This window comes from Nannobrachium achirus (assembly GCF_963921795.1).
Source record: "Nannobrachium achirus genome assembly, chromosome: 5".
Classification (NCBI taxonomy): Eukaryota; Metazoa; Chordata; class Actinopteri; order Myctophiformes; family Myctophidae; genus Nannobrachium; species Nannobrachium achirus.
The window spans coordinates 3,310,647-3,326,788 of NC_137814.1; the positions used below are offsets into that span (position 1 = coordinate 3,310,647).

General features: G+C 44.9%; 1 protein-coding gene across 4 annotated transcripts in view; it reads right to left on the reverse strand.

Annotated features, from left to right (window-relative positions):
- The window catches only part of smg7 (SMG7 nonsense mediated mRNA decay factor), a 64,475-nt gene that overhangs the window by 23,694 nt on the left and 24,639 nt on the right, over positions 1 to 16,142 (reverse strand). For 3 of the 4 annotated variants that reach the window (XM_080726173.1, XM_080726171.1, XM_080726174.1), the window contains exons 10-18: positions 15,579 to 15,738; positions 13,750 to 13,817; positions 13,384 to 13,444; positions 11,780 to 11,899; positions 8,147 to 8,430; positions 5,299 to 5,504; positions 4,142 to 4,283; positions 3,241 to 3,389; positions 2,406 to 2,687 (exon numbers count right to left, since the gene is read on the reverse strand). In XM_080726173.1, coding sequence (XP_080582299.1) covers positions 2,406 to 2,687; positions 3,241 to 3,389; positions 4,142 to 4,283; positions 5,299 to 5,504; positions 8,147 to 8,430; positions 11,780 to 11,899; positions 13,384 to 13,444; positions 13,750 to 13,817; positions 15,579 to 15,738 — 1,472 coding nt within the window. The remainder of the gene's footprint in view (positions 1 to 2,405; positions 2,688 to 3,240; positions 3,390 to 4,141; positions 4,284 to 5,298; positions 5,505 to 8,146; positions 8,431 to 11,779; positions 11,900 to 13,383; positions 13,445 to 13,749; positions 13,818 to 15,578; positions 15,739 to 16,142) is intronic. The other variant, XM_080726172.1, reaches the window with a different exon arrangement.

Here is a 16,142-nt window from a genome sequence, read left to right on the forward strand (position 1 = left end):
ACAAGCACCAACACTTTGAGTTATACGAGGGGTCGCGAGCCACACACCACAAGCACCAACACTTTGAGCCACACACCACAAGCACCAACACTTTGAGTTATACGAGGGGTCGCGAGCCACACACCACAAGCACCAACACTTTGAGTTATACGAGGGGTCGCGAGCCACACACCACAAGCACCAACACTTTGAGCCACACACCACAAGCACCAACACTTTGAGTTATACGAGGGGTCGCGAGCCACACACCACAAGCACCAACACTTTGAGCCACACACCACAAGCACCAACACTTTGAGTTATACGAGGGGTCGCGAGCCACACACCACAAGCACCAACACTTTGAGTTATACGAGGGGTCGCGAGCCACACACCACAAGCACCAACACTTTGAGTTATACGAGGGGTCGCGAGCCACACACCACAAGCACCAACACTTTGAGCCACACACCACAAGCACCAACACTTTGAGTTATACGAGGGGTCGCGAGCCACACACCACAAGCACCAACACTTTGAGCCACACACCACAAGCACCAACACTTTGAGCCACACACCACAAGCACCAACACTTTGAGCCACACACCACAAGCACCAACACTTTGAGCCACACACCACAAGCACCAACACTTTGAGCCACACACCACAAGCACCAACACTTTGAGTGCCTAAAGCCCTTATCAGAGTCTGCGGTGAAGAGCCTATCATCGCAAATTTTAGGTGATAAGCTATCCACCTAAAGTGAGAAAACAAGTGGAGGCCATCATAGTCAGTCACGGTGAAGTCCTATCACTGTGACTGATTGGTCTAGATCGACCAATCAGTGAACGGGGTGATGGGCCGATCTGTCTGATAGTAAAAATCACACCCGTGTGAACTGAGCGGTGGTTCCCCCCCCTTCTCCCCGGTGTGTGTGTGTGTGTGTGTGTGTGTGCGTGTGTGTGTGTGTGTGTGCCTGGTCTGGCCTGGCCTGAACAACAGCGCCCCTCCCTTAACATGTGTGGTCAGAAAAGGTTACTGCAGGCTACAGACAGACAGACACGCAGACAGACACGCAGACAGACAGACAGACCCACACACACACGGCCACGTATAGGAGCGTTGTGACCACCGCTCAAAAACAGAGAGATGTGTCGGGGTTCGCGGTGGAAAGCTCTTCACCGCGAGTAATGACATAATGTTGTAGTTTTATGACTTAAAAAGACTACACCGCGGTGGATAGCTTATCACCGCGGTGCCTACTATGATAGGGGCTTTAGACGTCCACTCCACCACCCGATCTACTGCACTCCACCGGCATGCCTTTGGTTGACTTCCCCTTCCTCATTCACATCCATTCTATCTAGCTGCAGTAAAATGGTCTTTTCTCTGTTTGTTTTCCCACATCGCCCCATTTTCTATGGACCATAGCTGACTTGTGGATCCTTGCGGTTGTATTTTTTTCTTCTCGGTGTGAAAGAAGACATGTGGGGGGGCGGCCGTGAACGGGAGCGGCCGTGCGCACAATGGACACGCGCAGCTTGCATGAAGCGATGAAAAATCTGATAAATAACATAGGATTTGGTTATGGCAGATAACAGACATTATTAACCCATTTAGGCCTAGAATTATTGAATGCTTTAACCAGTGAGAAATAGCAGATATACAAGCTAGATCTGCTATTTTTGAAAAAGTCGTGAAAATGTGTGCAAATCTTTGAAAATATGTATTTTCAAAGCGAACGTTTGTAACTAAAATTTTGCTTCTGGGGGTGGTCCCTGGAACTAAATATTTTGAGATGGGGGTCCGTGGCCAAATACATATAATTTTGGTGGTCCTTCACATGAAAAGGTTTGAGAACCACTGACATAGTAGTCTCTCAAGAACAGACTAACTGAGCTCCATTTAAGTGAAAAGGACCTTTTCTTTGACGATGGCTAAGCCAGATTGCTGACATAGAAACAGGATTCAAAAGACACTTATGGGGCTTTTAAGCCGTGACATCATTTTGTAGGCAGAGGAGAACTCTGCCCCCAGAGCATTTTCTGTCCCTCGCTATTTCAACAGATCCGAGACAAAAATAACGACTAAAGTATAATTCTAACACTTTCCTTTCAACAACAAAGAGAAGAAAAATTTATAAATAGTAAAAATAGTAAAAAGATTCACGGAAACTGGGGGCAGAAATTCTCCTCTGCCTACAAAATGATGTCATACTTAACAGCCCCTATATTTTCACGATGTAAAAAAAAATAGCAGATCTACAAGCTCACAGCGCGGCACTCGGTGCCGCGCTGTGAGCTTGTAGATCTGCTATTTTTCAATAGTTAAAGCATAAAATGATGTGTACCGTTCTAAATGGGTTAAACCTCTGGCATCCTGAGTGTTAACATTTTGTAGTCCAGTGACAGGTGGATGAAACTAACCTGCTGCATGGAGGGGTGATGAGGAGGGCTCTTCCTCATTGGCTGCTGCTGCTGCATGGGCTTGGTGGGCGACGCCCCCTGCAGCAAAGCCTGCTGGGAAGGCGTTGGAGGCGGAGCCTGGCCCTGGGGGGGCGGGGCCTGCTGCTGCTGGTTGAGGGGCCCCTGGCCGTTCAGGGGCCCCTGGCCGTTGAGGGGCCCCCCCTGCGAGGCCTGGCCGGGGCCCGGAGGCCCCGAGGGCCTCTGCTGGCTGTAGGGGATGTGGGACTGTTTGGCGCCGCCCTGCTGGTAGGGGACAAAATACAATATCACCATATTTATCCATGCGGTGTCACGATACACTATCTTATCACGATTCTTTTTACATATATTTTTTTCAGGTTACTTAACAGTACAACCACCTACAAGATAACAATACTCTGACAGTATACAATTTGTATACTGTCAGAGTTAAGTGGAGACCATGACATTGTAAAGATTGAGAACTACTGATTTAGACCAAAATGCAGGTTAAATTAAATTCTGCAATGAATCTCTCTATTAACAATTCAACAGGATTTTCATTGTATCACAATATATATATATCACGATATATATAGTGTTTTTATAACTGCGATATTATTGAATGTTTTCTTTGCTTGCTATTTGTCATGTCCAAATACCAAGGACTTCCAAAGTAAACAAGACAGTAAAAGGTCTTATTTGGGATGTTCCTTTTAGGCAGGGTGTTTAACTGTACTTGTACTGTACTACATTTATATTGTATTGACTATACTTGTACTGTTCTCCATGTTTATCTGATAAAATAAAAGGCATATGGTGGAGACATTGTATCTACCTGCTGGTTGTGGGCGGAGCCTGCGGTGGCGGGCTGCAGGAAGGAGCCGGCGGTGGCCACGCCCCCGGGGGAGAAGGTGAAGGCGGGGCTTACCTGCAGCCCGGGGAACGCCACGGGAGGAGGAAGCACATAGGCTGGAGGAGGGAAGCCTGGGGAGAGGGGAGAACCAATCACTATGAGGTATACTGAACCCTGGAGGGGAGAGAACCAATCACAGTGAGGCATACTGAACCCTGGAGGGGAGAGAACCAATCACAGTGAGGCATACTGAACCCTAGAGAGGGGAGAACCAATCACTATGAAGCATACTGAACCCTGGAGAGGGGAGAACCAATCACAGTGAGGCATACTGAACACTGGAGAGGGGAAAACCAATCACTATGAGGCATACTGAACCCTGGAGAGGGGAGAACCAATCACTATGAGGCATAATGAACTGGAAGAGGGAACCCCTGGTTGTCGCAGGTACAATTCCAGGCCAGGTTGGCAAGGTGTGGAAGTGTCCCTGAGCAAGACATCTAACTAGTCTCGCGTAGCCAGACAACTATTCCAAGATCTCTGAATGCTATATAGAGTCTGGAACAGCAGCTCCCTAACGGCGAGTAATGGAAACGAGCATTACCGTTCAAGAACATATATTTTAAAATGTCATTTCTGCTAAGCAGCAAGCTAAACATGCTTATATGATTTTTATTTATATAATGATAAATGTGTGCAATGTGAGACTGAAACGGAAGTGACGAGGGGGCTTCACTTCCGCTTCATCTCGCACTCATCGTTTCTATTTCCGTCTGCCAGACTGTATGCCGGGAGCATTTGACCAAATCGCGGAGGCAACAGTCTGTACTCTGCTCTGCTGGGTAAAGGGGGAAAAGCTCCTTGGTGGTGTATGGGGATGTACCTGGTCTGCTGGGTAAAGGTGGAAAAGCTCCTTGGTGGTGTATGGGGATGAACTGGTTGCTGCAGCTGCTCTGACTCTGACTGACTGGAGTCTTCCTCGCCTCCGACACCGGAGTCTTCCTCATCTCCACCTGCGCCTTCACCTGAGCACGAACGCACACGCACACGCACACACACACACACACACACACACACAAATTGATCAGACTGTATACTGCTAAATTCTTTCGAGCCCATTGGCCCATTAAACATTTAAGTAAAAAAAAGCAATTAAAAAGAATCTTGAAAAAAAGAGGAGAGATCCGAGCACTCAAAAAGTTAAAAGAGGAGGAGAACGGACATAAAAACTGGGTACTTTATTTCATAACAAAATAATAAAAGCCAACATGTTTGTAAAAAGAATCTTGTTTCAAATACTTATAGCTGATCTACGTTGTGAGCTTGTGTTTCTAACAAAGCATAGAGGGAGTACAGTAAGTGGTACAAGTTCACTTCATGACACAAGTTTGCTTAATTAAAAGTAGATTATACAAATACAGGTTTGATTAATAAAAAGTCTACCTAGAACTGTTCAGTTCAGTCCATGATAATTAGTCTCAATATTTTATCCCCTGATTGTTTATTCTTTTTATTTAATCATTTAGCTAATTTTGATCGGGCTGCAGTGGCTCAGGGGTAAAGAAACCGTCATGAGAACACAGAGGCTTCCCGAAGGGTTCCCAGTTCGATCCCGGGCTCCCCCAGAGTTAGTGTGGAAGAGTTCTTGAGCAAGACTCTGAACCCCTAACTGCTCCTGATGAGCAGGTTGGTGCCTTGCATGGTTTCCTCTGCCATCGGTGTATGAATGTGTGTGTGAATGGGTGAATGTAATGCACAATCTATGTAAAGCGCCTTGGATAAAGGTGCCATAAACACGCACCCGTTACCATGCGCACAGATAACGATCAATCAATCAATGATTATAATATATTAACCACCAAAACCATATATAGTTCAGTGCACATCAAATAGAGAAAATGGCCTAGTAGGTCGGCTGTTTTGGCCCAATGTTCGCCTATGTTTGCCTACTATGCACAGAACGGGGATGCTAGGGTTCATATGGTTATAAGTGCCCAAAAAATACATAATAATACAGTTTGATTGAGTGATTTTCTTTACCTGTTTCCCCACCTCCGTGGTTTTGTCGTGTCCAGTCTTCTTCACTTCACTCTTCCTCTTTCCCTCTCTCTTTATGTCCTTCCCGGTGGTGGTGTTGTTTCCTTTCCTGTCGTATTCTCTCCCGCTGCGCTCTCGCTCGCTCAGCGGAGCGTTGTTGTTGTTGCCTCGACTCTGCTGCTGCTGCTGCTCCCGAGGTTTGATGTTCTCTGTAACACACACAGGTTTTCAACGTTTAAACAGCAATGCATCAAACGTCATGTCATGTGGAATAAACTCCCTGTTACACTTAGAACGGCAGACTGAAGGCCTGTCCATAATGTCTCCGACCACCGATATTTTCATAGTAAAGGTCCGGTTCAACTACAAAATGAAGTCACTCTCAACTTCTGAAAAGCATTACGCCGAATTCCGTAAGTTCGAAAAGCTAGTAGTGTATAGTGATATAGGCCTACTAGTGCAGTGTTTCTCAATCATTGTGCAGCGGACCTTTGGTGTGGCCTTTGAAATTTGGCAGTGAAGTCACGATTTAAGGACTTTTAAAACCTGTTTAATATCTCAAAAAATAAAATAAAATAGACCATTACAGCATCAAAAATAATCAACAAACTATAAAAACTGGTAAAACATTGGCCATTTTTAAAGTTGAAACAAAATAAGTTAAGAACCAATTAACCAGTCTGCTTGAAAAGTATGCATCTGTAGCAGCTAGTTGACAGTGCAGAGAGACATAATTGCCTTCCTTTGATCCATTAACAAGGGGCCAATTACTACTTAATGGCATCAGCTGCCAGCTGGACACAGAGTCTGACACAATCACCTTCCCTCTGCAGTGCTCTGTCTGTCTCATTTCTCCAAAAGCCCTTGAATATGATTGAAAATGATTAAGGATTACTGTGATTATGGTAAGCTTACATTTCATATCGCATTCACCTTACCTGTAACTTTCAGTACTCCCAGAAAAAAAAAAAAAAACTTTTTTTTTTTTCGATATTTTTTTCCCGATCTCCGATCTTATAAAAACGGCCATATCGGCGGCCGATCCGATCACGTGATCGGGATCGGGCAACACTATCGGAGACAGTATGGATGGACAGCCCTTCACTCCCTAGCTTCTGGCCCAGGCCTGAAGACTCACCTCTTCATACTCCACACTCCCTAGCTTTTTAATTTTTATTTATGTTTTTTTATAAAGAGTTTACTCAATAGAAGCTTGGTCTACCTACGTTTTTTTTTCTTCTTAGATGACCATTTCTATGCATTTGATGTATTGATGTTTATGTATTGATGTTATTACCTTGCTATTGTAAATCGCTCTGGATTAAGAGTGTCTGCAAAATGCCTAAATCGATGTGTTTCCTAAGATTTCATTATGTTTTCTATAAATTATACGGTTTACAGAGAGGACCCAGTCCCCCATCTGAGGCAAGGAAACGCAGCACTCAAATCGCTTACAACAAATGGCACCGATGGAGCTGAAATTCAACCTGACTTAACAGAGTCTCAAAGATCAGGTTAGAATCCCTCTAAAACACTGCTTTTTCTTAGTGCGGTACTATGCAAGCCAAGTAAAGTCCTTGAGCAAGACTCTGAACCCCTAATTCAGGGGTGCCCAAAAGGTAGATCGTGATCTACCAGTAGCATTAAGAACCACAAAACCTACCACTTCCATACAGAATGGGATGAAGACATTTCCCTCGAGTATTTCCCATTTATTTCCCCCTAACAGTAAGTGTGTTTGTCTAAAATGTAACGCCAGTGCTGCTATTCCAAAGCCCCCATCAGGCCCTCAGCTAAAACATTTTGGATGGGTAGATCATGTTGAGTTATTTTAAAAGTAGATCTCACGTCAAAAAAAGTGTGGGCACCCCTGCCCTAGTTGCTCCCGGTGAGCAGGTTGGTGCCTTGCATGGAGCACCCCGTCCTCACTGGACTTGGGGGCGGCCATAGCTGAATGGTTAGGGAGCCTGCCTGGGGAACCAGTTCCCCTGGTTGTCCCAGGTTCGATTCCCGGCCAGGATAGCAATGTCGATGTGTGTCCCTGAGCAAGACTCTTAACCCCTAATTGCTCCCCCCCTCGCGCTCCTTGTGGGCTGCACTGGGTTCAGCTGGGTTAAGCTGAAAAAAGCAGCTGGGTTGGGCTGCGATACCCGAATTTCCCTCGCGGGAGGAGTAGGTAACTATCATTATCATTATCATATCATTCCTACAATCTATGTAAAGCGCCTTGGATAAAGGCGCTATATAAATTAATGCACCATTTACTGAAGGTGTATTGTGTCCACTCCGGTACCTTTAAAGGTGACCACATGTCTCTCTGTACCTTTAAAGGTGACCACAGGTCTCTGTACCTTTAAATGTGACCACAGGTCTCTCTGTACCTTTAAAGGTGACCACAGGTCTCTCTGCAGTGCTCTGTACCTTTAAAGGTGACCACAGGTCTCTCTGCAGTGCTCTGTACCTTTAAATGTGACCACAGGTCTCTCTACAGTGCTCTGTACCTTTAAAGGTGACCACAGGTCTCTCTACAGTGCTCTGTACCTTTAAAGGTGACCACAGGTCTCTCTACAGTGCTCTGTACCTTTAAAGGTGACCACAGGTCTCTCTGTACCTTTAAAGGTGACCACAGGTCTCTCTGTACCTTTAAATGTGACCACAGGTCTCTCTGTACCTTTAAATGTGACCACAGGTCTCTCTGTACCTTTAAATGTGACCACAGGTCTCTCTGTACCTTTAAAGGTGACCACAGGTCTCTCTGTACCTTTAAATGTGACCACAGGTCTCTCTGTACCTTTAAATGTGACCACAGGTCTCTCTGTACCTTTAAATGTGACCACAGGTCTCTCTGTACCTTTAAATGTGACCACAGGTCTCTCTACGGTGCTCTCCGGTCCAGAGTTCTGGCTCTTCCCGGCAGACAGCACAGACTTCAGAGCACTGCTGCTGCTGCTGCTGCTGCTGGTGTTGTTGTTGTCATGGTGATTTGTGTTGTTGTGGTCTCGGCTCTGCTCTCCGTTGCTGCCAGACTCCTGCAGCACCGGGGACTCCTTCTCCTGGGGGTCCTCGATGGCCTGCTCGGGAATGTCACTGAGGAAGAGGAGGACCCCGTCCTCACTGGACTTACACTGGATCAGTCTGGGGAGGGAGAGAGAGAGAGAGAGAGAGAGAGAGAGAGAGAGAGAGAGAGAGAGAGAGAGAGAGAGAGAGAGAGAGAGAGAGAGAGAGAGAGAGAGAGAGAGAGAGAGAGAGAGTTAGTGGAATGTCACTGAGGAAGAGGAGCACCCCATCTTCACTGGACTTACACTGGATCAACCTGGGGAGGGGGGGAGGAGAGAAGAGAGAGAGAGTAGGGCTGTCACGATATGAAATTTTACATGACGATTAATTGTCACTCAAATAACTGGCGATTAACGATTTAATTGTGTTTTTGTCGTCGATAATTACATTTCTGTTTGGCTTTTAGGCTTTGAAGTTGTACATGGTAGATATGACACATAACCCAAATATACAAAGAAATTACTGACATATTTGACAACTTACTACTTAAAAAATAACTTTGATAGTGGAAATAGCAGATCTACAAGCTCACAACGCGTCGACGCGTTGTGAGCTTGTAGATCGGCTATTTCCACTATTTTGGACATTTTTCAACATTCACGATTATGATTATTATGACAAAATAATTGCGATAATGTCAAATAATCACGATTAGACGATTATGTAATAATTGTGACAGCCCTAAGAGAGAGAGAGAGAGGGAGAGTGTGAATGTGGGCTGTACTTGACTGAATGACAAAACGTTAGGGAGTAAATATCTCACAAGGGAGTTCAAATGATAGTGATATGTTAATTAGAGCTTTATGTGTAAATGGATTATCAAATGGATTTCAATGATTCATTCCCATATAGTTTATAGGAGTAGAAAAACTCAAACTAAATGAAAGGAAAGTTGGATAACTCATAGTCTCGCGTAGCCAGACAACTATTCCACAATATCTGAATGCTATATAGAGTCTGGAACTACAGCTCCCTAATGGCGAGTAATGGAAACGGGCATTACCGTTCAATAAAATATATTTCAAAATGTCATTTCTGCTAAGCAGCAAGCTAAACATGCTTATATGATTTTTATTTATATAATGATAAATGTGTGCGATGTGAGACGGAAACGGAAGTGACGAGGAGGCTTCACTTCCGCTTCATCTCGCACTCATCATTTCTATTCTGGTTTGCCAGACTGTATGCCGGGAGCATTTGACCAAATCGTGGAGGCAACAGTCTGGCCACGCGAGACTAGATAACTCATGAATAGATCGAAACCAACATGTTTATAAAATGTAAATACAAGTGTGAATAGCATCATTTATTTTGACATTCAGGCTTTGCAAAAATTCCCTCCCTGCTCAGCGAATTAAGAGACAACCATCATTACCCATTGAGAGCAGGGACATGGATGTACAATAACAATCTCCACAGGGAATAGAACTTATAGAGGGAGCAGAGCCCATTGGTGCTGCTGGGGTGGTGGGAGCAAACCAAGGGTCCAGGGACGCTCACAGCAGAAGGAAGACCAGTAAGACTCACTAATCAGGAGATAAGCGACCGTCAGGTCGCATACACAAACTTTAGAAGGCAATGGTAGCCAATCAGGAGGGAATATGGGAAATGGGACAGATCCATGTTGATGACATGACTGTAGAGATATTGTGTACCGCTTTGCGTGATTTTAGGGCAAAATCTGTAGGAGCAGTGTGGCCTGATGGTGGCGCTAGAAGAGGGCCATGTGAGAAATGATGGAGGTTGTGGTTTGGCAGCCAAGGAGTGTGTGTGCAAAGTTTGGCATGGATCGGGCCAACAGTGCCAAAGATAAGAGTAGGGCAAAAGTGTGACATGGTGGACACACCACCGGTGGAGGTTTTGATAGTAACTGCGACCGTGAGGTCGCAGTTTTTTCCGATACCGATTTCTTTAGCTAAGAACTAGAAAATAGGGTTGCTCCAATACCCTTTTTTTCAGGCCAAGTAGGCCTACAAGACATACTTCAAGAAGAACACTAATGCCAAATCAATCACAATAGTACAATATCCAAAATCACAGACAATATCCAGTCTAATATGACCGTCTGGACTAGGCAGGAGGAAAGCAAAGGTAATCAGCACCATCTGTATTCTGTAGGCTGCCACTAAGTAGACTGGCAGCTACTTGCTAATGTTTACTTTAGTCACAGGACCAGAGCATCATGCTGTGCAGTTCCATAGACACAATTGGCATAAAACCGGTATTTATGTCAGTGACCTGCCAGACACCGATTCGGCCGGTTTGATATCATACCTGCCGATTCTTTATATTGGCCGATTCCGATTTCCATCCCTAGCAGATTCCCTTGGTCCCCCGATGCATATGCACCAGAGCTGAAGGAGGCGTCTACCTTGCTATGTCTATGAGTATATCTGCCTGAGCTAGCTGGCACTGGCAGAAAGGTATCTCTCTGTACTCACCCTGGCTGGGTGTCAGACAGATCATTATTGATAGTTATTGATCACTACTCACCCTGGCTGGGTGTCAGATCATTATAGATAGGTATTGATCACTACTCACCCTGGCTGGGTGTCAGACAGATCATTATAGATAGGTATTGATCACTACTCACCCTGGCTGGGTGTCAGACAGATCATTATAGATAGGTATTGATCACTACTCACCCTGGCTGGGTGTCAGACAGATCATTATAGATAGGTATTGATCACTACTCACCCTGGCTGGGTGTCAGACAGATCATTATAGATAGGTATCTCTCTGTACTCACCCAGGCTGGGTGTCAGCCACCCATCTCCCCAGGCTGAAAGGTATCTTTAGGTACTCACCCAGGCTGGGTGTCAGACAGATCATTATTGATAGGTATTGATCACTACTCACCCAGGCTGGGTGTCGGCCACCCATCTCCCCAGGCTGAAAGGTATCTTTAGGTACTCACCCAGGCTGGGTGTCGGCCACCCATCTCCCCAGGCTGAAAGGTATCTTTAGGTACTCACCCAGGCTGGGTGTCGGCCACCCATCTCCCCAGGCTGAAAGGTATCTTTAGGTACTCACCCAGGCTGGGTGTCGGCCACCCATCTCCCCAGGCTGAAAGGTATCTTTAGGTACTCACCCAGGCTGGGTGTCAGACAGATCATTATTGATAGGTATTGATCACTACTCACCCAGGCTGGGTGTCGGCCACCCATCTCCCCAGGCTGAAAGGTATCTTTAGGTACTCACCCAGGCTGGGTGTCAGCCACCCATCTCCCCAGGCTGAAAGGTATCTTTAGGTACTCACCCAGGCTGGGTGTCAGACAGATCATTATTGATAGGTATTGATCACTACTCACCCAGGCTGGGTGTCGGCCACCCATCTCCCCAGGCTGAAAGGTATCTTTAGGTACTCACCCAGGCTGGGTGTCGGCCACCCATCTCCCCAGGCTGAAAGGTATCTTTAGGTACTCACCCAGGCTGGGTGTCGGCCACCCATCTCCCCAGGCTGATGAGTCTCTGGTGTCTGGTGTGAACAGGAACCTTCTCTCTGTCCACCATGATGTCCTGGTGGCCTTTAGTGAAGTCCAGAGTCCTGCAAACACACCAGATAATGACAACAATGATGAGACACAGCTGTCACTTGGCCAGGTTAACTTAATCCCATTTAGGCCTGAACTAAGTTTTCTGAAAAACATCAAATATTATTCATATATTTCAAAAACAAATATGGTGCTACATACTGTACATGTACTGTACTACACTAAAATGAGTTCCCGGCCTGAATGGGTTAAAGGACAACTGTTTTTTTACAACAAGGGTTCATATTTTAGATTGTAATTAGAGAAAAGAAAAGATGAGTGTTAAAATGTTTTCATTTACTCTTTTCTATTGTTTGAGCGTATTTTGCCATTTTGATTTGCATGTATACAAGTGGCTAAACAGGTCTTTTTAAAACACAATAAGCCAGTGATTTCTTTACTATTTACAGTAACACTACTAGCCTCCACAACTCACATCTGCCCATGAAAGAAGTAAAAGCCACTTGTACGCATGCCCACACCCACTGAAATCAAAATCATTCAAATGGCTAAAACGATAGAAAGCCGTAAATGAAAACATTTTAACACTCATCTTTTCATTTCTCTAATTACAATCTAAAATATGAACCCAGTTGTCCTTTAACCTGGAATAAATAGACGTTTCAAAGACTCTGACCTCTAATGACATTCCTAGGGTAGGGTTTTCTTGTGCCGTTTTTTCACGGCGAGCACTTTCACTGTCTCAGGAATTTGCACTGACCCTTTTTTGATCGGCATTGCACTGATGAGTATTATTTATCTGCGAGCTACGGTGAGACACTCATGAGGCACTGCACTGTAATGGGCATTTTATGTATTTTCACTTCCATATACCGTTGCCTTGTACAGCAGGGGTTCCCATACTTTTTTGTCTCAGGTCAACCCATAAATATTGTTTTAATCCGAGGCACCCCTACGTTATAATTTTCACTCCCAGCACCTTATATTTATAGCATATCGTTGTCGTCTGGTGTAAACCTTGTATGTCTAAAACTGTTCATTTTGTATTTATCATCTATAAAATGTACTAAACTAGTGAAAACAACGGCTGTTTTCACTAGTTTTGTGTGACAGTCTTGTATGATGAAGCAGGGCTTTGCTTTACCAAAAGACGTAAACATTTGAAACTTGGAGAAACGAGGTTTCTGCCCGACAGTGACGATATTTTAGTGATTATGTTGCGAGGAAAACGTTGAGATAATAGCCATTTTAGTTAGAACTGACTGAAAATAACTTTGTACTTCAAGTTTAAAATGATACTAAATATTTTTTCAAGTGTCCAAATAAATTCCAAATATTATATTATCTCGCGGCACCCTTTGACTGCCGTCACCCACTTTGAAAACCCCCGCTGTACAGGACTCCTACTATGTTATCTTCGACAACGTTGAACTGCCAGGGAGTGTGTGTGTGTGTGTGTGTGTGTGTGTGTGTGTGTGTGTGTGTGTGTGTGTGTGTGTGTGTGTGTGTGTGTGTGTGTGTGTGTGTGTGTACATACCGTAGAGCTGGTCTGAGAGCCAGGAAACCTTGCAGTTCAAACTCCTCTGGCAGTGGAGTCACTGAGAAAGAAACAAAACAGATGTCAGACCAGTGTTTACATTCAGCCTAAGTGATTAATCAGACAGTACAGTACAATGTAATAAATGATAGTAAAACTAATTTGATTGATTTGCTGATGTATCAAAAGAAAGATAAAAAATGTTTTGATTATAACAACAGGACAAAATAATGCATTCAGCTACGCAAGTCAAAACAATGGAATGCTCTACACCACAGGGGTTCTCAAACTTTTTGATCTCACAACACCATATTATTAGCAAACTTTTTGGCGATGTGGTGTTGGGGAACAACAAGAGAGGTTTACCTGAAGAGCTTCCGTCGTTGTGTTTGGGCTGGAAACTGTTCAGTACCGACACCAACCAGGGCCAGATACTACAGGGAGAAACACACACATCAGAATATTCAGCTGACCTCGTCCACCCAGAAGTCCCGAACCTATACATGGGCAACTGGCGGCCCGGGGGCCATATGCGGCCCCCACCTTCACTTAATGCGGCCCGCAGGTTAATATCAGAATACTGATATATTATTGATTTCAGCTGTTACAATTCTAAACATAACCTGATTTAATTCTGTCAGTCTATCTTAGTAGCCCGGTATAGTAGTATTAAAATGTTTTTTTGCCCTCCCTCCCTTCAAAACCGCAATGCCTGAAAAACCACCCATTCATTCACAGTTGCCTTTCCCAGTTGACCTTGTATCAACTCTTGTTTTTCGTGTTTTATTGCTTTGTGTCTCTAAAAGGTGGTTGCATATTGGTGCTTTTTTCGTTGCCTTTTCTAAATCCAAAATCTGCAAAAAAACATTTGTTTAGGGCAAGGACCCCTTAGCTGAGAGAGATCTCAGTTTAAATATCTGTATTTAAACTGAGACCATGTAAATATTAGCAGGAAGTGATATATGGGCAGCGATCATTCAATGCAGTTCAGATTTTATAGCAGGAAGGCATACTGTAGTAGTTAATAGCAGGTCCTCCACACGAGGGCAAACATCTCTGCCGTTGAGCCAAGACATAAAGTCTGTTTGGATTGGAGAAGTTTTCAGTTACATGTAATAGCTCTTTTCAACCAGTAGGAGTCCTACCACACCACATGATATAAACATCTCAATAGAGATAGTAGACACGTTTATTGTACCGATTGGTCAAAAATGACATTGTATTGATTCTTGTGAATTGAATGTAACTTGACTGTAAAATAAAACCACCATCAACATTTTACGCTCTCAAGAGTTAAAGATCATTAAGGGTCCATTTGGTTACCAACTCTCCATCATTTAGCTGGGGACCACCTGGAACCCCCTTCAGGACCACTGATTAGAAACCACTGTTCTAACCAACAGAGCAACAATGGACCCGTAGCTAAACCCCACCCACTCCACTCTGCCAGATCAAGTTCTGGCAAGCTGTGCTCGTCCCCCATACTGTATATAGACATGCAGTTTACAGTATATGACGGATTTTCCCCGTATAAATAATTGATAATTTCAGGAGCAAGAGCCTGATGAAGGTCTGAAGAGACTGAAACGTTGCTGAATAAAGTTATAAGTGAAGACAGTGTGCGGGACTCCTTCTCTCTTCTCAGGAGCAAGAGCCTCAAAATCTTTTCCCAGTCAAGTCAACAAGGCCTGCAGTCGCTACACATGTTGAGAACAGATTAGGTAGGGGTCAGAAAGGGACACTCACTACTACCGTTTGTCCACCACACTCTCATGAAAGACGCTGGAGGGAGGGCGATCTCTTTTGGGTCCCAGTCTCGGAGACGCGTCCCAACGGTGGGAACATTTTGTTATTGATAATCTGTTGGCAATAAAACGCATTTGACAAAAAGAAATGCTAACCTGCCGACGCTCCTTCCCCCGTCGGTCAAATGCTAACCTGCCAATGCTGGTGAAAGCTCACCTGGTGAAATGCTAACCTGTATGTGCGCGGACGGGGACGCCAATAGAGATCACCCTTGCTGAGACGCTGAGGACACAGGGAGGGACATAAACAGTAGGGGACAGAGAGGTACTGAGAGGGACACTCACTACTGGCGCTTGTCCACCACGGTCTCAGTGAAGACGCTAGAGGGACAGAGAGAGGGACGGGTAGGGACAGAGGGACACAGAGGGGACAAACAGAGGGACACTCACTACTGGCGCTTGTCCACCACGGTCTCAGTGAAGACGCTGGGTCTGAGACGGATCCAGTCCAGAGACACCTTGATGGCAGGGAGAGGACATTCCACCATCACCTCCTCTCCTCTCTGCTTGTTGAGCAGCACACGACTGCACATCACTCCTAGGAAGGACACTGCACACACAGAGAGAGAGACAGAGTGAGTCATTTGTGTAAGTCATTTATTGCTGGTGTGGTGTGGGAGTTTGACCTATATGAGAGCAGGGCTACTGTAGGTGTAGTTAAATAGGGCTAGGTGTTGCAAAATATGATAAATGTTTTATGTTTAAATGGTCGTCTTTGAAAGACAAACTTACGGTAAGGTCAGAAATCCAGTGGGACAGGGCGGGCATTAGCCTGACACTCAGCCTGAATTGACATTTCGTTTCACTTCATTATTCAAAAATTGACATTTCGTTTCACTTCATTATTCAAAAATTTAAAGGGGTGTGGCTAGCGATTCAGGGTCTGGAACTAGGCTAGGCGGGCATGGGATCAATCCCTTTATCAGCCTGCTGGTTGGTCCCTGACTGACCAAC